The sequence below is a fragment of the Epinephelus lanceolatus genome, chromosome 8, assembly GCF_041903045.1.
Source record: "Epinephelus lanceolatus isolate andai-2023 chromosome 8, ASM4190304v1, whole genome shotgun sequence".
NCBI classification, from domain to species: domain Eukaryota; kingdom Metazoa; phylum Chordata; class Actinopteri; order Perciformes; family Serranidae; genus Epinephelus; species Epinephelus lanceolatus.
This window is the reverse complement of record NC_135741.1, coordinates 4,204,632-4,231,717: the sequence shown is the minus strand read 5'-3', so window position 1 is coordinate 4,231,717 and position 27,086 is coordinate 4,204,632. Positions and strand designations below refer to the sequence as shown.

The 27,086-nt window shown below is 41.6% G+C and overlaps 3 protein-coding genes across 6 annotated transcripts in view; 1 reads left to right on the top strand and 2 right to left on the bottom strand.

The window, feature by feature from the left end:
• dnajc5ab (DnaJ (Hsp40) homolog, subfamily C, member 5ab) overlaps positions 1–6,721 on the bottom strand; it is a 37,668-nt gene extending 30,947 nt beyond the window's left edge. The window contains exon 1 of one of the 2 annotated variants that reach the window (XM_033629094.2): positions 6,533–6,721. The gene's annotated coding sequence lies outside the window, so the exon portion shown is untranslated. The remainder of the gene's footprint in view (positions 1–6,532) is intronic. The other variant, XM_033629093.2, reaches the window with a different exon arrangement.
• A 26-nt stretch (positions 6,722–6,747) lies between these two features.
• Positions 6,748–14,457, top strand: adrm1 (ADRM1 26S proteasome ubiquitin receptor). 2 transcript variants are annotated; one of them, XM_033629092.2, is made up of 10 exons: positions 6,748–6,879; positions 8,299–8,532; positions 9,731–9,847; positions 10,379–10,589; positions 11,132–11,210; positions 11,326–11,462; positions 11,758–11,892; positions 12,088–12,245; positions 12,373–12,475; positions 13,976–14,457. In XM_033629092.2, the coding sequence occupies exons 2-10, from the start codon at positions 8,323–8,325 to the stop codon at positions 14,062–14,064; spliced, it is 1,239 nt and encodes a 412-aa protein (XP_033484983.2). In that variant the 5' UTR covers positions 6,748–6,879; positions 8,299–8,322; the 3' UTR covers positions 14,065–14,457. The 2 variants fall into 2 exon arrangements, with proteins under 2 accessions (XP_033484983.2, XP_033484982.2); XM_033629091.2 differs by having other exon boundaries at positions 11,129–11,210.
• A 53-nt stretch (positions 14,458–14,510) lies between these two features.
• The window catches only part of lama5 (laminin, alpha 5), a 140,927-nt gene continuing 128,351 nt past the window's right edge, over positions 14,511–27,086 (bottom strand). For both annotated transcript variants that reach the window (XM_033629088.2, XM_033629089.2), the window contains exons 66-80: positions 26,460–26,594; positions 26,108–26,256; positions 24,840–24,972; positions 23,740–23,883; positions 23,445–23,575; positions 23,145–23,312; positions 21,961–22,093; positions 21,650–21,804; positions 20,957–21,149; positions 20,643–20,780; positions 18,327–18,486; positions 18,107–18,237; positions 17,911–18,004; positions 17,706–17,825; positions 14,511–16,568 (exon numbers count right to left, since the gene is read on the bottom strand). In XM_033629088.2, the coding sequence (XP_033484979.2) occupies positions 16,420–16,568; positions 17,706–17,825; positions 17,911–18,004; positions 18,107–18,237; positions 18,327–18,486; positions 20,643–20,780; positions 20,957–21,149; positions 21,650–21,804; positions 21,961–22,093; positions 23,145–23,312; positions 23,445–23,575; positions 23,740–23,883; positions 24,840–24,972; positions 26,108–26,256; positions 26,460–26,594 (2,133 nt within the window). In that variant the 3' untranslated portion in view covers positions 14,511–16,419. The remainder of the gene's footprint in view (positions 16,569–17,705; positions 17,826–17,910; positions 18,005–18,106; positions 18,238–18,326; positions 18,487–20,642; positions 20,781–20,956; positions 21,150–21,649; positions 21,805–21,960; positions 22,094–23,144; positions 23,313–23,444; positions 23,576–23,739; positions 23,884–24,839; positions 24,973–26,107; positions 26,257–26,459; positions 26,595–27,086) is intronic.

Below are 27,086 nucleotides of genomic sequence, written 5' to 3'. Positions count from 1 at the left end.
CATAATTGACACTGTTACATGAAACTAGTTTCACACACTTTGTTTTAGGAATGTGTGTGAAAGAACAACAACCGTCTTGCAATGCTTTACAGGGTTTCCCACAATTTCATTTATTTGTGGTGGCCAGCCAAGATTAAAATATCTTCCACCACACATAGAACACAGAATTCATATTTTTGGAGTCTGACCATTCATCAGGAGCAATATTGGAATATACAAACATTGGGTTGTGTGTATCACCACACTGTCGAAGTGCAGAGCGTACTCAGGGCAGAGATGGCGCAGCAGAACGTCAGGTGCATTGAAAGTAAAGCTTAACCATTCATTCTGTTGAGTCTAAAAGTTTGCACTCACGTGCTGCAGCTGCTCCTCTCTGATTGGATCGGAGGCAAATAAAAACTAAGTGAGGGCTCTGTCTGTACTGCATTCATGGACCTGCAAAAGCCTCCAAATTAATAGAGGGGACACAGAATGATTTTTGCTAGCGTATTTGTAAGCCTGTCACAGGTGGTCAAACTCTAGTAGTCACAAAACTAGGCATATCACTAAGTGTCCTTGTCTGAGAATAACTAATAATTAATATTAAAGCATAATAAATGATGTTGGATTACTAACTTTTAGCTATTTGGTATTTTATGGAGTAATGGTATAGAAGAAGGGAGTATTCAAATACTGATTTGGTTACCATGGCAACAATCAATGCTTCCAAGCATTTGGGTTAGCCCTACAGCCCAGAGAATTTTTAAACCCTTGATTATGATGCGTTCAGCCAGACCTTCCTCTGGCGCTAAAACAAAGTGTAGAGATCAGTCTGTCTATGTGGGACTAGTTAGGTGTAACTGTGAAACCAGCACTGCTAAAAATAGTGTTCTAATGTTGATAACAAAATTAACAAGTTGTATGTGAAACTCTTAAAACACAGCTTCGTTTGTCACACTATTTGTTACTTAGGAAGTTAGCACTTAACACAAAAACACTGCAGAGAACTCATCTATGATCCACCAGAACGAATCTATGTCGAATCACTGTCAAGGTTTAGAGACAGAGGAGAGGAATGATGGAGGAAAACATGGTGGGGGAGTCAGAGTGATGGAGATGGAACGACAGAGGTGGAGACAGCAGGGTGAGGGAGACGGAGATGAGGTGACAGACAGAAAGACGGGATCGGTTCAGGGCAAGAAAGAGGAGGCAGAGTGTGTGAAGTCGCAGCAGAAGGGAAAGTGAAGGTGAATATTTGACAGCCTCATGTGACTTGCGATTACAGGGCTGTTACACCATGAAAAGACTCGTGACCTGAGGCCATCAGCAGCCACCGTCTGTCATTCAAAAAGGAAACTGTTTTTCCTTCAGGGGTTTTGTGGTTTCTCTGCATAGGAGTGTGATACACACCCGTAGGAGGAAAACTACAGGGGTCGCTTTACTATTCTGGCCATTTACAGTCAGTTTCTTGTGTCTGGTCAGTTGGATCAAGTAGCAGGAAAGCAACTGACAGAAACCTCACAATTATGGTTAATTTGGACTCGGTTTTTGTGAGGGTAATCGAACAAAATATGGCTTTATGCCTGAGGAGTTGTTTCTTTGTCTTTTGTGTTTCTTTGTGGCTCTATATGTGCTTTGGATGACGAGAAACCCATTTGTTTCTTGTCATATGCACACATGTATGTATTAAAAAACAATTTAAATTAAACACATTGTAAAAAAAAAAAGAAAAGAAGAAAAACTTCAGAGATGAATTACTGCTCTAACTAAACTGAACTATACATATTCGTAAAGTCATATTTTTGATTATATAAACAGGACATAAGATTATATCAAGTTTAAACCCACTTCCTGTTTAAGTGCGGTGCCTTTCTGAAATGTCACACTAACTCAGCGGTTAACTGTACTATGGTAGAATTACTAACACCCAAACTAAAACAGGTAAATTTAACTGAGTTTTTGATTTAATTCACCACATCAGTGGGTGTATAGAATGGATTAGCATAATCACATAATTGTTGATAGTCTGCTGAATATTTTCCTGATAATAAATGATAATAATAATAATAAATAATAATTAAATAAATAATAAATTGTTTATGCTATGAAATGTAAAAAACAACAAAAACAAGGCCCAAGCTTCAGATTGCTTGTTTTGTTCAATTTCAAGTAGAGAAAAGCAGCAAATGCTCACGTCAGAAGCTTGAATGAGCAAATGTTTGCCATTTTTGACTGAAACTCACTCATCAATAATCTAACTTTTTTGCACATTTCTTTTCTGTCGATCAACGGATTAAGCAATTCAACTTTAATTGCAAAAATGGTTGTAACTGATGAGAAATTGGCAGCGATGCTCGTGGTCAAAATGTACAGAGTTTGGTGATTTCCAGGCTGATGGTCACTTTCTTGAGCATAGAGTTGACCTGTCTACTACCGCTCAGGATACTAATATAATGATTTAGTTGTGGGATAGGACACATTGCAGTTAAAACCGTTCTGTCTACATGAAAAAAAAAATCCCACTGAAATGCATAACACATTTATGTACACAAATTAAAAAAAGTTGCACTGTCATGTCTCAATAAGTGATGTCACAGCATGGATTTTTCATTTGGACAGCATTAAACGCTGAAAAAAAACAACAGATAACAGCAAAGGAATATATGCATATGACTGTATAATGAAAATGTACACTGTGCTGTTCTCTCTCTCTTTAACTGGGTTGTTTAATGAGAACTAATCAATCATAAATCAAGTGTTTCTGTAAAGCTCAGTTCCTGCAGTCATCTGCAACTCTTTTGTATCTAGTGCCAGAGACTGAATACGAACCCTGTCAACCCTCTGTGTGGGGATACAAATATCAATACCAAATACCAGCCAGCCAAAGTAGGAATCCCAGCTGGGGGATAATTTTAGGTTTTCAAGGGTCACAGCAGAGACACTCTGACAGAAAACTGTCACACTGCACCACAGCAAATCTGAGTTACTCTAGTGCAGAACAGGCACAATACATTAGATAGGCCACATGATATATTCATAATGAAATTCAAAACTCCTCATTAATCACAGAACAGAAACACTGTGAAAATGTACACCGCTGTTGGGGGCAGTTTTAGGCCTGGTATTTAAGTATCAAGTAGTATCAAAACTTCTCTAGTAAAATGATACCTGCATTTGATCCTTTTTGTACCCAGACCTAAAACAATATTTGTATTGTTTTGCTTGCAGACAATCACTGCAAGTGCTCTTCCATTTCATACAACAAATAATTGGCCTACTACTGCAGCAAATACAACCCTACAGTCTGGTGTGGTGAAGCAGAGCTGGGTGAATTTGACAGTGTTTTTTGTACAGTCATTTAAGAAGTATTTTAGGACTTGAACAAAAAGCATTTTTGTAAAATCATTTTTGGCTTTCTTGCCTTTATTAAAAAAAAAAGATAGAGAGAGAAGGAAAGATGTGCAACAAAGGAATCAAACCAAAGTTGCTGCAGGAAGGACTTAGCCTTTTGTGCATGGGGCCCGTGCTCCACAAGGTGAGATACAAGGCACCCCATGTGAAAATAATTTTGATAGGAAAGAGTGGTGGAGGCAATTTATGCAACTGAATCCTTCCATTCACACGATGGGTATCAAATATTGTAGAAAAAAAGGCATCAAATGTAGTACTCAATTGGTATTGGTCTTAATTTAAGGGTACTGGTGTTGTATTTTTTTTAATGACACCTAGCCCTGGTCATTTGAAAAACAAAAATTTGAAACTCGCAGCTTCTTAAATGTTGCCGCTTTTCTCCACTTGATCTCATTGCAAATTAAATATTGCACAGAATAAGACATTTGAAGATGTCACTGTGGGCTCTGATAGTTCTGTGATAGTTTTCACTGTTTTCTGACATTTTATAAACAGTTATCAGTCAATTATTGGAAAACAATAATGTTGGTTGCAGCTCTAGTTCTTATGATAAATTTCCAGTCAACTGAACCACATTTAATTTCCAGTGTGGCTGCAGGGTGGCATCACCAATAATCTCCGCCTCTGACCTACTACTGCTCTGTTATCTAGGTGTAACCTGATTTGATGCGACTGGCTTTTATATGAGTCACTCATGACCACTCGTACGAGAGCTCATTCTTCCTACTACTGACATCATCCACCATCACGTCAACCCTTACGCAGACTAGCTGACTCAGACAAATAATAGGATTTGGTCAAATGTTTCCTGGACGTGTACTTTAGAATAAAACTGACTCAGAAATATGTAATGTTGCAGAGATAAATTGCTGGAAAAGGGCCACTCCTTGAAGTCGATGCAATTAATGCATCATTTAAGCACTTAATGAATGAAAATGTCACGCATTTAATCAGATGATGACTAGTCACGCCTCTCCATTCAGTGTAGCCTCAGGCCAAATTTATCAGCTGTTAAAACACTTTCCTGTCCTGTCTCTGTAGCTAGAGATGCACTGTCCTTGAAAATGCCATTCTCTAAAGAGGCTTGTACAGTATGTGGAAAAAGATAAGCATTATGAGATTGCGTACTCAGGCATTTCAGTAAACGTCCAACACCACAAGTACATACTTTTTCTGGTGATGTCAATATCCAGTATCTTTTTTGAAAGAGCCTGAATACAAAAACAAGAACAAAAGGTTATTTTATGTAATCACTTACATTTAGAACTATTTTCCCACCTCAAGTATCAGTACTTCAGTTAGTTATGCATCTGATGCTACTTGCTGATCAAAGGATTGATTAATTAGTTAAACATGTTATTTTCAGTGGAAGAAACTCCTAGAAATTCCAGTACTGTTACAACACTATTACAGACATGTATGCAAGAAATGAATCTTCTTCACTAACAATAAAGATATGGCAGCAAATGTTCTTCACAGAACATTTTTACTACCAAAAGCTTATTTCAAGAAGTGCTTGTAGTAGTATCTGAAAAAAAGACCAATTGCTTTTTAGGTGCCAAATGACTGTTCTTATACTCATATGTTGACTCAGTGCTCATGCTTGTGGTTTTTTATTCTACTTTTATTCTACTGCTAGTAGGGGTAGGAATCACCAGAGGATATACTAAATTAGTAGTATTGTGATAAAATATATTACAGTATTTTATGATTCATTACCTATTTTCAACTGTAAATTGTGTCCCCAAAGGAAAACTTAGTCAAAATCTGTTTTATCTAATTAGAAATTTTTTCAGTCTGTTCATCTCACTTCAGCCATTTTTTTCACAGCAAAATGTATCTGGTGGACTGAAAAAACAATTGATTATATAATTCTAGTAGGCTACCTAAAGTTTAATTTGCATCTGTGATAATAATCATTTATTTAATAAAAAAAATCAATACTTGCCACAAGAAAATATGCAGTACTATGCTGTATTGATTTTCCCCCACCCCTACCTGCTGGTGACATTTAGGAGTGACACTCTACCAGAAGAATCATTACATAAAAGACAAATTCACAGGGATACACCTGAAGAATGTAACATGATCATCAATCCAAAACCAACACTGCACAGATACAGTGCACTTACAGCAACATCCCCACAATGGATTGTGTTACTCTGAAGTCTGCAACCATTACAACAAAGCAACTTAAAATTCAAAATGGAGACAAATGCAATATATTTCAATCCCTTCTGACAAAAAAAGAACAACGCTGGAGCTTATTATGCAAAAAGGTTTTACAGGTCTGTGCTCAGAGGGACAATCAGGAGAGGAAGAAGAATTGAAGGACTGGGCTGCTGCCTGCAATCTGATCAAATAGGTAGAACCAAAGCCAAAACCTGCGACTGTATAATAAAGTGCACACTACATGTCCAAAGCATCTTCTGCCATAAACATGCATGCACTGTCACACACCCACGCAGTCAGCCAGTGTGTGACACCACCTGCCACTCCACATACACATCACATGAGGGCGGACACAGACAGAAGCTCTCCTCCAGCTATTTCAGATCCGCTCGTAAGCAAACCAATAATAGGACCTGCCCCATTAACAACAACACAATGGGAATAGTTTGGACTACTTAGCTACAGATTCTTAAATAGCCTGGCTGTTCAGTTGACGTGCTATTTATCAACTTGCAATAAAAGTTGCACCTGTCTCTCCAACATTGCCAAAGACAGGCGTGATCACAAACACATCGGCTCACTACCAGACCACAAATCCGGATTTATCCTGTGATGTCTCTCTCCAGTTTTACAAGACTTTTACGTTAGGACTCACAATAATCGATATGACGCCCCGGGATCTGAATCCAGCGTCTCCCTGCCCCACTGTAACGGGGGGTCTCAGTTCGTGACTGGCAACCGAACTAGAAAATACCGGTCGGCTCGGGAATCAAACCGTGGTTAAAGCGGATAATCTCCAGGCGCTGCATCAAAGGCACACACACACACAGCATCCATGTTGGTTAGCCTAGCCTGCACTGAGCGATATGCCTGGTTTGAATAACCCAGCTAGCACTTAGCTCGCTAACTAATCCAAGGGCAGTACAGCTGAGTAACGTTAGCTCACCGGCTAACTGTGCTCACGTCTTACCTTGTTTCAGTGTGGCTTCAGTTTACTTTGAAGTGAAGCGTAGCTCGACTTTTATTTTATAATACTCGCATCCCAGTTCTGCTTTACTCTCCGCCGTTAGACCATTCAAACAGCCGGTAGTACAACCACCGAGCTAACGGCTACACCGGGAGGGAACGGGCTGTCAATCCCATGGGTCAATCCTCGCGGAGTGGAGCGGTTGCGCGGAAACCCTCCCACTCACTCGCCCGCCCCCTTATCAGTGCGCGAGCACTGTGCGCGCGCTCACGACGTAACAGGAAGTCAGCTACGTTGCTAGTGAGCGACGAAGGAAAAGTTGTCGATAAACTCTTTCAACAAAACTTCAGGTATTTGAGCACGATTCATTTGTAAACTTTATTAAACCTGCTTCTATACAAAGATAGATATTTTTTCTCATGTTTCAATAATTTAGCTGGTTAGATAAATTGTACGAGTTTGGCCTTTGTCGTTTGTCGGTTTAGCCAAGTCACGGGCTAACGTTAGCACTGACAACCAACAATCAAAGCCCCTCAATGCTAACGAAGCTAGGTGGCTAACTGCTACTTTAGTTAGCTTGTGACAAAAAAGTGTTTGTGACACAAACAAACAGCTCAACATCCCTGAAACTTTAAAATCAGACAGCAGTGATATTTTACGGTCATTTTACGTCTAAAATGTTATTCTATATAAAAAGCTGCAAGCATTAAAACATAAAAATGATAGCTTCTAGCCTACAGCACAGTAATGTTAGCTAACTCCTTGAGTTAATGTCAAAACATCATAAGATTTAAATCTGCCGGCATCAGATTAAAAAGTTAAAGTCATTGGTATTTCTTTAAGTAACTTATTTATAAAATACAATTATCAGTGGTAAGCAACATATTTGTTTGCCAAATTGTCACAAAGTAATCAGAACAAAAGGACTGAATGCTTCACAAAGCAAAAATTAAAGGGGGACACCACCTACATTAGTGAGTCCAGTATATTATGTCCATGGCCTTGGAAAGCTCAATTAATATTTGTTAACATGAACTACTCTCTCAAAGCTTGAAACTAGAGAAACAAGTCTCAAACTTGTGATGTCATGGAGTATAATATCTGGACCTGCTCCACAGACTGTGCATGGGGACCTCATTTTGTGGACCCAGAGAATGTTTGTTTGTTATCTGTTTTATACCCACATGAACTTTATTCTATTGCAGCGTTCTCAGTCTTTTCCCAATTCATTGTCTATGCTTCAGCTCCAGACTTTATGCCCTATAACATCACAAACTTGAGTTTTAGTACCCTTTGAGAATTGTTAATGACTGCTAATATTTTTGGACTGTTTTACACCATAGTTATAACATGTATGAATTTTGAAAATGGGTGTAGTTGCCCTTTAAGTCCTGAATTTTTGGTTAAAAAACAAACAAATTAGTTGTAGTATTTGTGTGTAGCAACAGTGTTGGCACTAAAAGTATTCGCATTAGGACCTGAGATTTATGTATTGGCCAACTTGTACATTTATATGTGCAAGGAAATTGTTTTGCTTTTGATAGTTTTGCTAAATATGGTTTCAACTGTGATTCAACTAGGTTTCTCCATGACTCACACATACAAAAGCAATTCAAAAAAGTGGTACATTTCTGTCTCTTTTCCACTTCTTCATAAAGAAGCTCTAGGTTAGCCATATGATTAACAGTCATGTCAGAGTTAAATACAAAGTATGTAAACTTGTATGGTCTTGCAAACCTGATCTTGTTTTCCTTTCTTCCGGTATTCAGGGTTGTTTACAGAGAGATCTAAAGATGTCTTCAGGCGCTCTCTTTCCAAGCTTGGTGAGCGGCTCCAGAGGAAGCTCCAGCAAGTACCTGGTGGAGTTTCGTGCCGGGAAAATGACTCTGAAGGGGAATGTAGTGACACCTGACAAACGCAAGGGCATGGTGTACATCCAGCAGTCCGACGACTCCCTGATTCACTTCTGCTGGAAGGACAGGACGACTGGGAATGTTGATGATGTGAGTAACTTTAATAACAGCTGTTACATTCACATTTACATTGAACAGCTGTTGAATTAAATTAACATTTGTGAGGTTAGCCCATCTTATTTTTTCAAGATGCGTGGTTTGAAAAAACCTTAAACATATAACATAAACAGTTTTTATAAAGACTCCTTAAAGTTATTATTTTTTAAATTTAATTGTGACCACATTTTGTACTTGCTTTAGGCACACCAAAAGTAAACTTGGCAGTAAATCGGTGGACAAACAAAGACCGTGACAGACACTGTTTGTTGCTGTGTTAAAATGGGGTCATGGTTACCGTGTTAACGAGAAGAGTATTCACAACCTCACAAGCTGAAATTTTCTGCGAGCTCTGAGTTCACAAGTTTGAACGCAGCATCAAAATCACCTCAAACATAATTTGGCACTTTTGTACTGCAGTTTCTAGTTGTTTATCGATCAACATATACAAGGCTACAATATAATTCCAATAAGATAAGATTATCCCAGTCAATGTAATCCTCTAGCTCTAGTCAGCAGGAATGATTTTCAATCTGCTACATTCTCTTATTCACACTACAACTGCATATACTTTGAGTAATCGTTGATTCTAGTCAGTGAAATTTGTAGATTGAGTAGAATTTTAAACATGACAACCCTTGTAACCAATAAGATCCCTAAAAAAGTCAACAGCTCAGTCAACCTGACTAGGGCTTGTACTTAGTGGTACAAGTTTGCAGTAAACAACATGTTTGCTGAGGGTTCACATGGAAAGCATCTGCAAAGACTTTGACAGCTGGTGTGATCACACTTTTTTGAAAACTCAGCATGACAGAAGTTGTTTCTATCTTCAGACATGTTGCACATTCCACAAATACCACAAAGAAAATGAGGGCAGTGATGGCATTCCTGCAGTGAGAAAAGAGTGTCTCCTCAGTTTGTCATTTTGCTCTTTTCTCTGTTCATTCTGCAGCTGTACATAGAGGCATTTTTCATACAAGCAGTCCAGACACACTGAATCATAATTTAGCTGGCACTCTACAGAGAAGGCTAGGTGACTGTGTCTTTATTTCAGAGCAGCAGTGATGCTGCTGCCTTGGTTTTCCCTTTTGGTAATTGGTTGATGTTGATTTGTTGTGGCAGAGCAACCTCGGTGTTTTCCCCCTCCATCTCTCTCCTGTGAATGTCTTATGTTGTGCCTTTTTTGTCCCAGGACCTGATCATCTTCCCTGATGACTGTGAATTCAAGAAGGTGAGCCAGTGCACCACCGGACGCGTCTTCGTGCTGAAATTCAAGGCCGGATCCAAGAGACTGTTCTTCTGGATGCAGGTGAGAGGAAGATGTTTTTCATCGTCTTCCTAATGGGGGGAGAAATGAAAACTGTCTTAGTGAGTGCATGACATCTGTGTCCATTTATGTCCAGGCAGATGGTTGTTCAATAGAGAGAAATTAAGAGGGAGGCAATAATGAGCAGAGAAGAGGGATTATTACACTCATGATGACAGAGTGTGTGTGACTGTCATCAGTGTGTTTGTCAGGCAGATAATTTATTATCTCCAGCAGTTTGCTCTTTTTATCTGCTCCAGTCTGGAGGGATTATATTAGTCAAATGAACAAAGTCGTATCATCCTGCAGGCTCATTTGTGTCAACATATATATTCTTCTGTTAAATTAGATTTTCTACTGACTTTTTGATGCATATTTCATCTATTAGTTTGTAGAATTAGGTCATTTGCGAATCAGAGACAAGAGCACAATAAGTTAAAATATACACACTGAGCTTTTCTGTGTTGTTGTTGCCTTGTTCTTTGGGGAAGTAAGCTCTGATTTCAAGGAATTCCTGCATGTCCCATTCACCAGGAGCCAAAGAGTGACAAGGATGACGAGTACTGCCGTAAGGTGAACGAGTACCTGAACAACCCTCCCATTCCCGGAGCGGCAGGAAGCGGAGGCGGCAGTGGCCACGAACTCTCTGCACTCGGAGGAGAGGGAGGCCTGCAAAACCTGCTGGGAAATATGAGCCACAATCAGTTGATGCAGCTGATTGGACCGACAGGACTGGGAGGACTGGGTGAGCACCACTGGATAATTCTTTGATATGTATACACCTGCACGCGCACCACTGCAGATAGTTGTTAATCTGTCGAGAGCAGGGAAATCTTTAGTAAAATAAACACAAATGTGTATTTGCATGTTACAAATGAGCTGCTGTATAACAAGACTGGAGAATGTTAAGACACATGAGGACAGTAAAGGCTCTGACATACTTTCAAAGTCAGTGGACAGCTGACGCCATGTGGACGCTGTTCTGTTCATAGTACAGTTGAGGATCCATGTCAACCCCCAGCAGTAAACAGAAGGGCAGCGAGGTGAGCTTACCTGCTGCCAACATCAGGTGAAAGTAAAAATTAAAAAAGACACTGCTGGGTCTGGAGTGAATGTCTGTCGAATATCCATCTCAAAACTAACTACACTGTTGTGTGGTGACATCAGTTGGCTTGACATATTTATTTTAATAAACATAAAGTGAAGCTAAGCTTACAGTTGTTGTTTGTTTTAAAGAATCAGACATCAATTTAGACCCTTTTTGATCTGTTGCCTTTGTCTAAGGAGGCCTGGGAGCTCTAGCAGGACCAGGACTTGCCAACTTGCTGGGCAGTGGAGGACCAGCCACAAGCAGCTCCTCATCCAGGTAAGAAAGAACACAGATATGGACCATAAAATATGTAAAAATATGATAACTTACCTCTGAATCAATGATATCTCTTTCCTCTGTCCTCTTCCTTTCCCCTCCTCCTCCTCTTTAGCTCTCGTAGCCAGTCAGCAGCCGCCACTCCGTCATCAGGCGGAGCCCCCAGGGTGAGCTCCTCTCAGGCCCCCACCACCCCTGTGACTCCTGCTGCCTCAGCTGTCTCCCCCACCAGTGTTGCTCCCTCCACACCAGGTACACAGAGTGCAGTACTATTATTGTGTGTGAATGTTAATTAAGAATCCTGAACCTGATAATGTCTTTGGCAAAATGTCAATGAACCTAACTCACTGTAATAACCATAACCACATACATACTACTTATCTTTATATTTTCCTGCAATTCCTATAAAAGAAAAAGATGATTTGTCCAAAAATCATCCTTAAATTTGATTATAACTTATATTAAAAGGGTCTTAAAGGCATTACATTAAAGTCTGATACCTGTAGACACCCTGCTCTGAACCTGTCCTCGTTTGTCTCATCTGCAGCCTCAGCTCAGACTCCCCTGGCCCCAGCCTCTGTTGGAAGCCCTACCTCCCACCAGCCCATCCAGCTCAGTGACCTTCAGAGCATCCTCGCCACCATGAACGTCCCAGCGGCGTCGGCTGCTCAGGGAACAGCGGGTGAGTGACAGATGATTGAATGTGGGGCAGTATTCTTGGTATGGTGCTGAGTCAGCATGAATATGAGCATCAGCTGTATGAGGGAGGCAGAGAACAGAAATATGGTCAGTGGAGAAAAGAATAAAACAGAACAGTGAGTAAATCCAGGAGTGTTTCAGTAAATATGACTAACAGGACTCCTCTCCTGTTCTGCAGTGGACCTTGCAAGTGTTTGCACCCCGGAGATGATGGCTCCCATCCTGGCTAACGCTGAGGTCCAGCAGAGGCTCCTGCCCTTCCTCCCCAGTGGAGAAAGTTTACCGCAGAGCGCTGAGGAGATCCAGAACACAATCAACTCACCTCAGTTCCAACAGGTAACAGATACACACAAAGAAGCTCCAAATAAACACTCACATTCTCATCAAGACCATTTTAAGTGAAATAACAACCTCCAACATGTTGATCTCAAACCGCACTGACTGTGATTCCTCCCTCCCTCAGTCCATGAGCATGTTCAGCAGTGCCTTGGCCTCCGGGCAGCTCGGCCCTCTCATGAGTCAGTTTGGTCTGCCGGCAGAAGCTGTGGACGCCGCCAACCGAGGAGGTGAGACACACGCTGTAGACGATAGACTTGAAAAACATGTAGCTATTCCTTTAAAGGGCAGGTCCGTTATTTGTTTAAGTTTTTAATCATTCTTCAGCTTCCTGGTGTGTTCCTTACGTTCTAAACATTTAATTTTTGGTTAAAAATGCTGTTTTCCTAAGCCCCCCCTAAAAACATTTTCCCATGTTACCTGACATAGGTGTCTCTATGACCTTGTTGCTACATACAACACTCTAGCCTGCTTCTTTATGACTAAGCCAAGCCTTCTTTGGGAGTTGGGTGCCAATGATCTGCCAAAGTAGCGACACTGCTCTGACTGCTAATCAGCACAGGAGCAATGCAGTGCTGTGGACATCAATTTAGTTCTGACCCAAAAATCACACAATAACACAAAGTAACTGATCAAGGCAGCAGTAAACAAGGTATTCCTGTGTCCTGTGGGGTAAAATGACAGTTTTTGCCAAAGGAGTCTGATGGCTTTTAAGGGGCTGTATGCCCTCAGATTAATTGTTTTAAATTTAGACGTGCGACAGGCGCGCTCAAACCAAAGAGACGCAACTGCAGCACACAGGTGTTCCAGAGTGCCTATTTCTCAAGATGCAACAACTGCAGTTCAACTTCTGGAACGCAGCAGCGCGCACTGCATGTCACATGACAAGGAACAACCATTCACAGCTGGCAGATGTCTTTCTCTTAGTCCGTTATTATCAGTCTGTGATAAATATAGTAAAGTGAATAATTTTAGTGAAGGGCTGCCCAGAGCTGTACATCTGTGCCACTGGCAGTATTTTCGGCCTAATACACACTTACAAAACAACACCTGGAAGAAGGTCAGTTCTGGTAAGTCGTCTGTGATACGGTGCTGGTTATGGTCACTTAGCAACCTCAGACGCTACCTGCCTCTGCAGCCTTAAACGTTGGTACAGAGTAGGCACTAGAGTAGTACCCAGACACTGCTTTTCGCTAAGGGGGTCGTTGGCTTTTGAAAAAAAAAAATGCAGAGACATAGATAGTAGGAATTTATAAATCCTCAACATGAGGATAGCGGAACCAACAATACTCACATTTTCAGCTGGGATACGACATGGGGAGGTGCAAATTCAGACAAAATTGACTATGTTACCAGGATTTTGTTGCATGGCTGAAACCGGTACAAGGCAATGCACACAAGGCTCGGTGTGTTTAATGCAAAAAGTTTTTCAAACTCTGCACACATCCCACATGCAGAGTGAAGAACCCAAAATTCCCAACAAATGGCAGATGTTTCCCAGTTCTGCTCGACCCTCATCCCCACCACCAGACAAATAGTCATGTTGCAAAAAAACATGTAATTGGACAAAATTGTCCTCGACCAAAAGTTGAACTGATGTTGGTTAATGTTTTTTTTTTGGTCTTAAAGTTAAAACTGAGTTAGATTTAAAAAAAAGTCCTAATTTTTGTAACATTATTTCCTCTGTTATTTATTCATAATTATATGTTTGTATTTTGTCCCTCTGTCAGATGTGGAGGCGTTTGCCAAAGCCATGCAGGGCAACAAAGGAGACGCCAAAGACAAGAAGGAAGACGACGAGGACATGAGTCTGGATTAGACCACACTCTGCCAAGCCTCAGTAAAATCTGTGATTCCTTTTCCTCCTTGTTACTTTTTCTTTCCCCTCCTGTCGTTAATGCTGTCTGACACTTCTCTATACCAAAGGCAACACTCTGCTCCTCGCTCAGGATCAACAGCACAGGGTTAGCAGAGCGGTTGACACGTGAACGTTTGGCCAGTTTTCACTGTGATGACCATGTGACTGACATTATCAACAGCTCTGTGTTTTTATACTGACCATCACTTTTATTCTGAAAGGAGTTATGAAACATCGCAGGGACTGAGCCTTACGTTAGATTTTGTTTTCTTCCTGTTGTTCCACAGACTGTCACAGCCCGAGTCTTTGTGATTCACTCTTGATAATAAAAATCATATTAGCAAACAAAAACAACTCACCTCAAGATTCTTCTTCTGCAGATGGGAAACAAACACTCGACACTACAGTTTGTATTAAAAACTTTATTTAAAAAATACATTTACAACACATGGGGGGCTGGGAGTGTGGGGAGGGAACAGCTTATTCTTTCGGTGACATTTTTTTATATAAAGTGGTTATATTACATACAAGCTTCACACTCATGTTTGGTACATGTTTACATTTATGACGGAATAGAGATGGGAAACGCTGCTTGCAACCTGGATGTGACCTCACAGATGGGACAGTTATGATGTTGTCTTGCTTCATGGTGGAATTAATCTTTTGACTTTCCAACACTGTGTGTAAGGAGGAGGAGAAAACTGACTTCTGATTAAGTTGTTGCTGTTTAATCTAACTGTGGAAGCTGAGAGCGGCCGTACTTGAAATAATTTTTTTTAATGCCTTTATATTGAGATAATGAGTTAATAATTTTGTTATCGAAAGTGATAATGGCTTAATTTGTCGATACTCAAGAAAACAAATAAGCAATTTCTCAACAGGATAATTGATCACTTTTTGAATAGTTGTTCTTAAATTCAAAAATGAGTATTCATTAAACTTCATTAAATCACTGATTTAAGGGACGCAAACAACTCACTTTTTCTGCGTGAATTGTCTGATAAACGAGAAATAAAAAGAAACGACTTTTTGTTTTGTCGAGATAACCAAGCTTATTCCTTTGGGATAATGAAAAAATTAACTTGATCTAAAAATTAGACATACAAAAAAAGACTGTTCTTGACTTCCATACAAAACCTTAATGAAGAGGAGAAAAGAAAATTAAAGTCATTATACACAAGGAAGCCAAGAATGGGCGTACTTGGAATTATTTTTTGAACCCCGATATCTCCAGATGAGTTAATTATTCAATCATCTCGAGAAAACAAATCTCATTTTCTTGTGATAACAGGTTAATTTATGTTGATTCTTGAAAAAAACAAATGGCGATTATGCAACAAGATAATTTTCTTGATCGACTTGTTTTCTCCAGATCAAGAAATAATTACAGAGATTATTAAGTGTGTCTGGTTCATCTGATTACACCTGATTTCAGGGATGCAAACAACCCACTCTTCTGCGTGAACTGTCTCTGATAAACATAATAACAGGAAACAACCCTTTGTTTTGTTGAGATAACAAAGCTTATTTTCTTGAGATCATGAAAGAATTAAGTCGGTCTCAAGAAATAAAAGCAAGGTCGACTGTTCTCAGCTTCCGTTTAAAACCCTAATGTAGAGGGGGAAAGACAGTTAAGGCCATAACACATCAAAACAGTGTTGGAGCAGCGACTAAAACACCTGCTCTTATCTCCTCTTCTCTGCTTCTATGCAGCTAGTTGAATTTTAAATTTATTCATTATTTAATACAAAAATCACTGAGAATCAATTAACTCTGATGTTCCCAAAAGTCCAGTCCTAGTCCCAGTTACAGGAAACGTTTGCCATCTGCGCTGCCTGAGGACGTTGCTCATACATTACAGTGTTCACAGTGTACCGACTCAGTAGGTATTTAACATTCTCTGCTAGAGATGCACGATAAACAGCTGTATACATCCTTTAATATATGCGGCTCAAGATTATCTGTGTTTGCAAAAGCAAGAAAAATCAAGCTGTGTTGCCTTTATTTACAATATACACACATTTTGTTTTTTAGAATTGATTTCTGATCGATATTTGATATTTTGCAGCAGTCACCTGTATCAGTGCATCTCTGTGTGCAGACACGTGTTATAGCACCCTGTAGCACAAAAACAAACCAGTAATATTGCAACGACAAACTGTAAAATATAAAATATACATTTTTCTGAAAATAGAAAATAAATATTAATATATATATTTTAAATTAGCTACAGTAACATGACACCCACCACCAGTAATTTGTAGTTGGGGAATGTGAGGATAAGACTGTGTGTGTGTGTGTGTGTGTATGTTGGGTTTACATGTGTGGGCAGCCCTGCGTCCCCACAGCTCCGTGCACAGCCAGGGGTTTGGACAACATGGCAGGTCTGTGGTTGATGGTCGCGAGGCGGATGCAGCCGTGGAAGGATGGCAGGCCGGCAGGTAGACCAGGAACTGTGACTCCATCTGGTGGACAGAGAGAGGAACAGCATTTTAAAGTGAGCAAGAGCGAGAGCAGTAAGAAGCCACCAGACAGCTGAAAATTGATGTTAAACTCCAACCAGCCGATCAAAACACCCACCTGTGTCAACAACCTGTCACTGCATGAATAAAAGAAAAACTCCTCTTTTGTAGAGAAGTAAAAGTTGCATTGTACTGCGTAGTATTATAGCCGCTTTCAGGGGGAGTTGAGATGTTTAAGGTTTCAAAACACACGGGCAATATTGTACCATAGACCCTCGCCGGCTACTTTATTAGGTACACCTTGCTAGTGCCAGTTGGTGCCATCTTCTTTTGCCTTCAGAACTGCCTTAATTCACACAGTTGCTGCAGATTTGTCGGCTGCACATCCATGATGAGAATCTCCCGTTCCAGCACATCCCAAAGGTGCTCTATTGGACTGAGATCTGGTGACTGTGGAGGCCATTGGAGTACAGTGAACTCATTGTCATGTTTGAGATGGTGTGAGCTTTGTGACATGGTGCGTTATCCTGCTGGAAGTAGCCATCAAAAGATGGGTACACTGTGGTCATAAAGGGATGGACACGCTCAGCAACAATACTCAGGTAGGCTGTGGTGTTTAAACCATGCTCAGTTGGTACTAAGAAAATCTCCCCCACACCATTACACCACCAGCAGCAGCCTGAAGCGTTGATACAAGGCAGGATGGATCCATGCTTCCATCTGAATGTGGTTTTTCCAATCTTCTATTGTCCAGTTTTGGTGAATTGTAGCCTCAGTTTCCTGTTGTTAGCTGACAGGAGTGGCACCTGGTGTGGTCTTCTGCTGCTGCTGTAGCCCATCTGCTTCAAGGTTGGACAAGGTGTTGTTGCTTCAGAGATGCTCTTCTGCACACCTTGGTTGGAACCAGCACTTATTTGACTTCCTGTTGCCTTTCTATCATCTTGAACCAGTCTGGCCATTCTCCTCTGACCTCTGGCATCAACAAGGCATTTTGGCTCACTAATAAAGTGGCCGGTGAGTGTAGGTGGACCTGACCTTGATCGTTAATATCGTGACCTCATTAAAAACTACCTTTATACTCAACATGAGAAGTAAACACATGGGACATGATTTTGGCATGAAAGAAGAAGAAGTACTCACTGGGAACCCCTCCAAGGTAAACGGTCTCTTTGGCCCCTGCAGAGCGGCTCTGTCTTGGGCCGACACTGTGCTCACTGGCTGCATCAACATGGAGCTGCAGGACGTTGTTCTTCTTTACCACTGGAGACACAATGACATAATTATCTTAGTGTTACAACAGGGCAACAACACAGTGACGAATAATGATCTGTTGTCTTGAACTCACCTGTGATGGTGTGCCAGCGTCCATTACATAGAGGTTCTTCAGGAGTGAAGGAGGTAGAGAATTCACCTTTACCGCTGTTTAATGAAACTGTCACCTACACACACCGAATCCCCATGGTCAGGTTTTTATTTTAGTTCAATTATCATGCTTTATTTTTCAATCAAAAAAAAAACAACTCTCTTTGGCTTCCTCTCACCTGTCCCTGGCTGAGGACCAAACTCAGGTATTGGTCAGGTGACATCCCAGCATGCAATAGCAGCCCAGAGTCTGACACAGGCCGAACCTCCAACTGGATCTCCAGATCCCGACCCAGAACTAAAGACTCATCTGTAGGCAGAGAGACAGCTCTCAGTCAGCACACGACAGGACTCAAACAAGAGGAGACACCATGACAGGAGAGCGATGATGATAAGTACCGATTGCGATGTGTCCTCCCTGGCCAGAGAAATATGCTCCAGGCTGTAGAGGGTCCTGGAAACAGGGCACCGTCCCCTGGCTGTGAGTGGGGCTTCCTGCGGGGGCTTCGTTCAGCCTCAGGTCCCTGACACAACCAACGAAACCACCAGAGCCTGGAGCCTGAAGTTTAGAACAAAACAACACAGACAGGAAGTCATTACAACAGAATAGATGTGTGATTTCTGTGTTTGAGTCAATGTGTGAGTTCACAGATTTTCACATTCAGATAATAACTAGTCCATAGCCATTGGTAGCTTTGTCACCTTCTACCTATGCCAGTCCTCAATGCCTATGTGCAGTTTCACATAGATTGACCACGTCAGTGAGTAGAAAAACGTGGGACAGACAGAATGACTGACTGACAGAATGACACACTGACAGTTTCCATGATTATGTACAGCATACCATACCATGACTTAGTCATACCAAACATTAGAAACAACACCAACATTGGTCCACAGGGGGAGCCACAGCGATCGGTCGCATTTTAGCCATTTTGAAGCATTTTTCTGTTGTTATAGCGCCACCCAGTTGCCAATTAGAGTTAAATTTCTCCAGTCACCTTGAGGCGTCCTGTTCTACATATCTACCAAGTTTAGTAAAAATCCATATGGCGGTTAGGCCTAGATAAGAAATGAGCTCTCTAGCGCCCCCATTTTGTTTGATGGGGTCAATAATGGAGGGGTCCCCTCAGATTATGTGTGGTCATATGCCTACAAAGTTGCGTGGTGATGGGTGAAACCCTTGAGATGTTATACACCTTTATGTGATGAGCCACGCCCTCCGCAATATTCATTGCCTTATAGAAGCTCAGTTTTAGTAAGTTTTCCAACTTTTGCCAAGAGGGAACTTTAGATATTGGTCCCTAGATTATGTTCACCCAGTTTCATGCAGATCGCTCAAACTTCCTAGGAAGAGATCCATTTGAAGTGTTTTTCAAAAAATTCAAAATGGTGGAAAATCTATATAAGTGGAAGTTATGGGTTCTTGAGGCAAATGTGTTCCTCATGAGGAGAGGCATCTCTGTGCAAAGTTTCATGTCTCTACGACATACGGGGCATGAGATATGCCCATTCAAAGTTTGCAATTTCAATCGGTTGCTATAGCGCCCCCCTTTGGCCAATTGATGTAATATTGCTTCATTGGCATCCTCCCATGACCCTCTACCACTGTGCCAAATTTCACATGGATTGACCAAGTCAGTGAGGACAAAAACGTGGAACAGACACACAGACACACACAGAGTTTTTATTATATAGTAAGATCACACCACTGTCACTTTGGTCTTGTAATTTTGTCTTTGATGTCGCTTCTTTAGTTTCTGTTCTATTTTATATTCTTGTTTTAGGTTTATGTACTTCTTATTTACATTTTACTTAACATTTTTTATCTTGTCCCTCTTCAGAGCAACAGATATTTTTCCATGAGTGACTGGGGGAAAATGTATGACCCTTCCTCCACATAGATAGGCTCTAACCATATTTCTTTATATTCAGACCAAATGTAGGTATTGGAGGCGATGCAGTGAGCAAACGGCACATGAGTGAGAGTTATCACCAAAACAAAACAACTAAAAATCCATGTGTTTTGGGGGGACAAGAGGAGACATGGCAATAGAACCAAAACTGCACCAATATGACAACATTTCAATTTTAAGCCGACATAAGAGATGTCCTAAATAATGTCCCTTTTGTTGTGAGCTGAACTTTTGTTGGACGTCCTGTTTCTACTCACATCTGTCACTTGCTTTGAAAGCGCCACAATGGACGAAGTTCGACTGATTCATGAAGTTGAAATGAGGAATAATCAACAGGACACCTTCTAATTTTACAACAGACACCTAAATAGGGTAAAGTCCTGCTGGAGAGAGAGCGCCAGGGTGCTGAAAGTTTCTGGTGAGCGAGGCTACTTGCTGTTGGTGATACTGTCATGTCCAGTAAATATCAGAACATAAAATGTGTGTCAGTTCCAGTCAGGACTGTCTGCTGAGTCAAGCGTGACACCTGGTAAGATTTGGTATACTGGTCCAGTCTGGTGTTTGGCTCAATATCAAACCAATATGAAAACTTGCTCACCGGCCCAACCATATTAACCAACATATAATTCATTTTCTTAGTAACTGGACCGATGATGGTGTCAGGTTTAGTTATTGAGCTGTAGCTCTATAAATTACAGTCTAACAAAGGTAGAAAAAGCCTATTATTTATCTCTAGTATACCTGTTATCACACCTGGTCAGGTAGCTCTCATGTGTGTTATATAGTTTGAATGTTTTACCGTCAGTAGGGGCGGGACTCCTCCGATGTATAATGGCCCCGTGAGACGAGTCCTGTCTCCTCCGGGGATTTTCTTCGACTGAGCGCTGATGCCGTCCACGATCAGACTGATCTTCTCTCCTTCACGCTTTATAAACACCTGAGGTGACACAAGACAGAGGCAGAGCAGGTGAGATACTGAGGTGACTCAGACACACGACACTGTGTGACATGTCTGGGTGATAGAAAATACTAATTATGAGATGAAACAATGTCACACAGATAAATTCACTTCCTGGATAGGACCAGTCATGTGACCCTGGCGTGCGAACTCACCGTGTGCCAATGGTCATCGTTGTACTTCTTGCGGCTGCGCAGGCTGACCTTCCTCTTCCCTCCGTCCAACAGGAGCAGCAAGTGGCCGTCCAACACGCTGAGTGACATCACTGCTGCGCCGCGCTGCCCGCCAGCTGCGTACAGCACAATACCATCAGAGGAGTTGATCCTCACCGCCATGGAGATGTGAGGCCTGCAGACACAGCGAGAGAGAGGGGTGATTAAATATTAACTTACAGACATTCCCCAACATCTTATGACATTTTTAAAGATAAATGAATTTACCTTTTTTGGCCACAACAAGCTGAAAAACATTCCTGGTTGTGTGTTGAAAAACATCCCTGTATTTACTTGATGAATGCAAGTCCAATACTCACTCCATTTAGCTCAGGTTTGGGCTCCACCACAACCAGGGAAAAGTATGTGGCTTTTTAGCTGCTAAATGTTTCAGTTGTTTTTCACCAGCTAGTCGCTTACTTTGTCTTTAGTTTAGTGTTCAGTGGGTTAATAGAGCTTAAAAACAACTTCAGTCTGGACTGCAGTGGTGGACCGTCATTCAGAGACAGCGTAGCTAAATAAAACATCCTTATGAGATATTATTCTCGATGACACCAATGATCTTATGACTACAAAAAACCCAGCACTTTTGAAAAGAAAGCAAATGCACATAATCCAGTTTGTGTTGACACTCACATCGAGCTGAGAGAGCTGGCCAGAGAGTCGTATCTCTGGTAGCTGTGTGTGGAGCCGCTGAAGTGTGTCGCTCCGATCTCCTGGTCTGACTGCTCCCCCTGACACGACTCCCTGGTGTTACGGCTGCGAGACCCCGACGGCTTCTTGTGCTTTCCCTGAGAGAGACAGAGTACATTTAATATGAGTTTATCACTGGGTACAGAGGTTCACTTCTGTCTGCTGTTCATGTCTGCACACACTTTGTCTAGTTCGTCTTTTATTTGTGGGAAAAGCAGAACTTGCTTTGTGTGCGTGTGTGTGTGTGCGCGTACCTTGGGTTTGTTGCTGTGTTTGGGCTGGGCAGTGACGATCTGCTGAGGTTTTTTGGCAGCGGGACAGTCCAGAGGAACGTTGACGTTTTCTTTAGCTTTCAGCAGGTTCAAAACCATCTGAGGACTCGTTGTCCTGAAGACAAGAGCCAAACACACAAACATTTCAAACATAAACTATAACCAGCAGCAGGTTACATATAAATACATCAGGTCTTTTTTCAGAACTCCTTCTGTATTAATGTGTCTCCTGCTTCGATCGTCAGACAAAATTACCAGATGCCTTGAAAAAGATACTTAAAAGTCATGAATTTCATTTGCAAAGGCCGTGAGTATCTCTTCTTGCCTGTTGTAGACATTTATAATAGTTTTAGCTTTTCTGAATGTGGTTACGTTCTGTTGTTCACAAACTTTAAGTGAGAGGATAAATTCATTGTTGGGTTTTTTCTGTTGAGAAGACTTGCTGAGAAATTAAACACTTTTTTTTTTTTTTTTGTTTTCATTAACACACATATATACCTCATATATGGAGGTTTCTATCATCCATCCATACATATCCGCTAATCCAAGGCCAATCACGGGGGCAGCAGGCTGAGCAAATTACTCCAGATGTCCCTCTCCCCAGCAACACTTTCCAGCTCCTCCTGGGGGACCCTGAGGCGTTCCCAGACCAGATGAGATCTATATTCCCTTCAGCGTGTTCTGGGTCTGCCCAGGGGCCTCCTACCAATGGCATGAGCGTAGAAAACCTCTAACAGGAGGCGCCAAGTTGGCATCCTGATCAGATGCCCAAACCACCTCAGCTGGCCCTCGCGTTATGAAGGAGCAGTGGCTCTACTTGGAGCTTCTCATCCTATCTCTAAGGCTGAGCCCAGCCACCCTCCCCAGGAAACTCATTTTGGCTGCTTGTATCTGCGACTTCATTCTTTCGGTCACTCCCCAAAGCTCATGACCATAGGTGAGGGTTGGGACGTAGATGGACCAGTAAATCGAAAGCTTTGCCTTCTGGCTCAGCTCTCTCTTCACCACAGTAATTCAGCACAGCGCCCACGTCACTGCTCAAACTATGCCAAAGTGCCTGCCCATCTAACGCTCAACACATCAAGTTTCCATCAACAGTTTAAATCTAGGAATAACTCAAAGTTTTCGACTGAGCTATGTGTGCTCTTCCTGCTTGCTCCTCTCACCTCTTGATGAAAACATTGCTGATACATCCGGTGAGGTTGGTGAGGCCTTGGTTGGGCGTTCCTCCCAGGAAGGTGCTTCCCTGTGTGCTTGTCACACCACGCCCCCTGCTGTCCACTCGGATGCCCTCCTTTGCTTTCTCCAGCACGTCGTCCATGTACAGACGCATCCTGCAGGGCGAGTGATCACACAGTCAGTTTGAACAACACATGAAAGTTCTCTACAACTACATTTGTACCAAAGTGTGATGGCATCATGTTGATATTTGGAAGCTGTTTTAAAGAACAGCGGAGTCATCCTACCCGTTGATGTTGTTGTAAAAAGCGATGTAATGGCTGTTGTCATCGTTGTACGTCTTCAGTGTCTTAATCTCACTGTTTGCAGCTCTCACCACGACGTGGCCCTCATTCAAAAACACCTGACACACTCCATCCTGTACACACAAAACAGCCACAGGTTAACACACATAAAAGTCCAACAACCAGAAAACACCATGGAAGATACTTTTAAGCTTACTGAGTGAGGGAGACAGCTTTTATCAGTCTAAACACACAACATAGGAGAAAGATACAGGAATAGATCGGAGGCTCATCCGACCTGATCGTGGTGGTAGAACATAAGACCCTCCTTCTGGTTGGTTCTGAAGCTGAAGCTGGCGTAGAAGTTGTTTCTGAGGCTGGGAATGTTGGTTGGAGCCAAGTCCAGGTAGCTCTGACCAGAGAAATGAGCCTCACGAGCCACCTGCATGAACACATACAACAGGTCAAGACACACTGTTATACTGAGTGTATATGTTTTTGTTTCTACACATCAGGGATATAACTGAATATCAAAACCTGTTCTGTTTTCAGTTGTTAAACAATGGAGAAGAGATTCATTTCTACGCAGATGATATAGTTTTCTACACTACACAATCACTTGTCAGAACTGAATTAGAAAATGTCTAATGTTCTTAAAATTTTAAGAGTTTACATCCATGTCTGTGAAAACATGGATGCTTCACACATATATTGCCCCAGGCAGCACAGAAGATCTATACAATCAGCACAGTTTCAGGATTAGAGTCACCAATTTAGCATCTGACCACATGTCTGCCCTTCTGCTCCTGAGATATGACGTTGAGTAATGGCCAGAAAAGTGTTTTTGCATAACATTATGAATTCACAGTGAAACTGACCTTTGACTTTTTGGATCTAAAATGTCATCACTTCATCATTTTACCCTATAAGACATTTGTGTGAACTTTAATCTTATAAGAATTTTTGAGTTATGGACAAAAACACTTTTATCTAGGTCCACATGACCTTGACCACCAAAGTCCGATCAGTTTATTGTTGAGTCCAAGTGGAAATCTGTGCCAAATTTGAGGAATTTCATTCATGGCTTTCCTGAGATGTTGTATTCACAAGAATGAGCTGGACGTTAGATCACAGTGACCTTGACATTTGACCATCCAATTCTTATCAGTTCATTCTTTTGTCAAAGTGAACGCTTGTGCCAATTTGAAAAAATTCCCTCTAGGTGTTCTTGAGATTTTCACTTTCACTAGAATAGGATGGACATATGGACGGACAATTTCAAGGATGAACAATCTAAAAACATAATGCCTCCAGCCATGGCTATCGCTGATGCACAGGTATAAAAAACTACTCTTAATCCCCTTTACACAAACTGAATGGTGACCGGTGTTTTCTTACCAGGAGATCACTGTCACAGCCAAAACTGACTCCAGAACTGGTCATCCTCTTCAGGTCGATGTGAGAGTCCTGGGCCTTCACGTTCCTGAAACAGCCCTTTAGAGAGCCCTGCTTCGGGAACAGAGGCTTCAACCTAAAAAAAGAGACAGAGACAGAATGAAACAACCCGAAAGACAGAGAGCTCTTTAACAAAGTAAAGTTCTTTTTTTTAATTTAAAGCTCTACTTCTTTGGCAGAATTAGAGGCAGAAGATCTCCTCCACAAGCTGAAAACTTTGCACCTGAGAAATATCATTCATATGGAGTCATGTTTGTGTCCACCTGATGACTGTAGTTGCAAATGTGCCTCAAGGGGCTTCTGGGTCCTGGCATTCATGTGGATGCCACTTGATGGGCACCAGCCACCAAAACACAGCTTAAAACCAAGTATACTCCCTCATGGTGACAGCACTCCCGGATGGCAGTGGCCCCCCAGCAGGACAATGCACCATGCCAGACCTCAGAAACTGCTCAAGAATGGCCAGAGGAACATGACAAAGCACTCAAGGTTGTTGACTCATCCTCTAAATTCCCCAATCTGATCAAACATCTATGGGATGTGTGGGTACTCCAGAGGCACCCCAATCCACAATGGGGCCTCCTGGGATCGGACTTGGCTCTGACATGTCAAGGCATGAACACAGGAAGCTCTGGGGGGTGTCTTGTGGTGTCTGGCACCAGGGTTCTGTCGGCAGATACTTTGATTCCTGTGGGTTGTGAGGTGTGGTACCAACACGTCTCATGGATGCTGGATCAGATTGAGATCTTTAGAATCTTTTGCCTTGAGCTTTGCGTCACATTCCTTGGCCCATTCCTGAGCAGTTTTTGTGGAGTGGCATGGTGCATTGTCCCGCTGGGGGGCCACCTCTATTGGAGAGTGCTGTCGCCATGAGGGGGTGCACTTGGTCTGAAATGATATTTGGGTGAGTGAAGTGAGTCAGGTGGCATCCACATGAATGTCAGGACCCAAGGATTCCCAGCAGACCATTGCATTGTGACGAGATGGTCAATGGTATTCACATCACCTGTCAGTGGTTTTAATGTTGTGGCTGATTGGTGTATATATAAATAATAAAAATAAAATTGACGAACATTGATCATTAGAAATCAACACAAATTACAGCTGTTGCTGACGGAGACGTCATTAGATCTGCAGGTTTTTGCCAAATTAAATTCATGAATATTTGCCCAAAATTCAATGGCTATCCATCCAATAATATGCGTACTCACTTCGCAGGCATCTTGTGCTCCGGTACTCCCCCCAGGTAGTAGCTGCCACTGAACGAGGGGATGCCCTCTGTGAACTGGTGGATGTAGAGGTTATTGCGGTTGTTCCTCACCACGACACGGTTCATGGAACGCAGGATGATGATCTCCAGCTGCACAGTTAAAACAACACGACACACATGCTGTGAATAAACAGCTTCCATTTTTGACAAGAACTCATTATTCTCTCCCTGTTTGTCAACCATTTAGCCTGCATACGATTCCTGTTGGTTTGACAGGGATATCTATAAATACATAAAGTAGTCACACTGTATAATACACATGGGAAAGACAAAGACAGACACGGCAGACTCACAGCTTTGGGGTCGGCGCCGCTGATCTTCAGGAATTCAGATGAAGGGTCTTTGGGCTCAAGCTCCACCATGGCATTACTGAAGTCATAGAAAACCTTCAGTCTGCCCTGGAGCACCGCCATACACAGGAACTGGCTCTGTTGGAGGAGAGAGACACAGATAACACTGAGAGAGCACTTCTAGCTTTGTTGACAGTCTTTAAATCAAACAGTCAAACAGTAATAACTGTAACTTGACCAATGCTTGACGTTTGAAGCTGATGCTGATATTTAAGACAGCAAAACAAATTTAAGGATCCTTATTTAAACTTTTTTTTTTTTAATCTTTTGGCTGATAACTATCAGATTTTTTTTTTTTTTTTTCTAAAGAACTGTGACCAAGACGTGCACTGAGCGGGACACTAAAGAGAACAAATACACCTGTTAGTGCTCTCTGGTGGAGAAATTATGTAATGACGACCTGGTTCCTAAACTATCACAAACATGCTTAGTATTCTTGTTCACGAATAAATTAATTTTTTAAAAACATAGATGTGATCTATGTAAATGTAAAAACTTGATTCTGGAACAAACAAATGAATAAATGCTGGAAAAAAATACTCATTTTTTAGAGAGTAGAGTTTTGTAAAA

What these genes read in the sequence shown, in the direction of transcription:
- adrm1 (XM_033629091.2), top strand. Translation starts at nt 8,323, where the DNA reads ATGTCTTCAGGCGCTCTCTTTCCAAGCTTGGTGAGCGGCTCCAGAGGA. An exon ending in GACTGTTCTTCTGGATGCAG is followed by an intron (nt 9,848 to 10,378) that starts GTGAGAGGAAGA and finishes CCCATTCACCAG; the next exon opens with GAGCCAAAGAGTGACAAGGA. An exon ending in TGTTGCTCCCTCCACACCAG is followed by an intron (nt 11,463 to 11,757) that starts GTACACAGAGTG and finishes TCTCATCTGCAG; the next exon opens with CCTCAGCTCAGACTCCCCTG.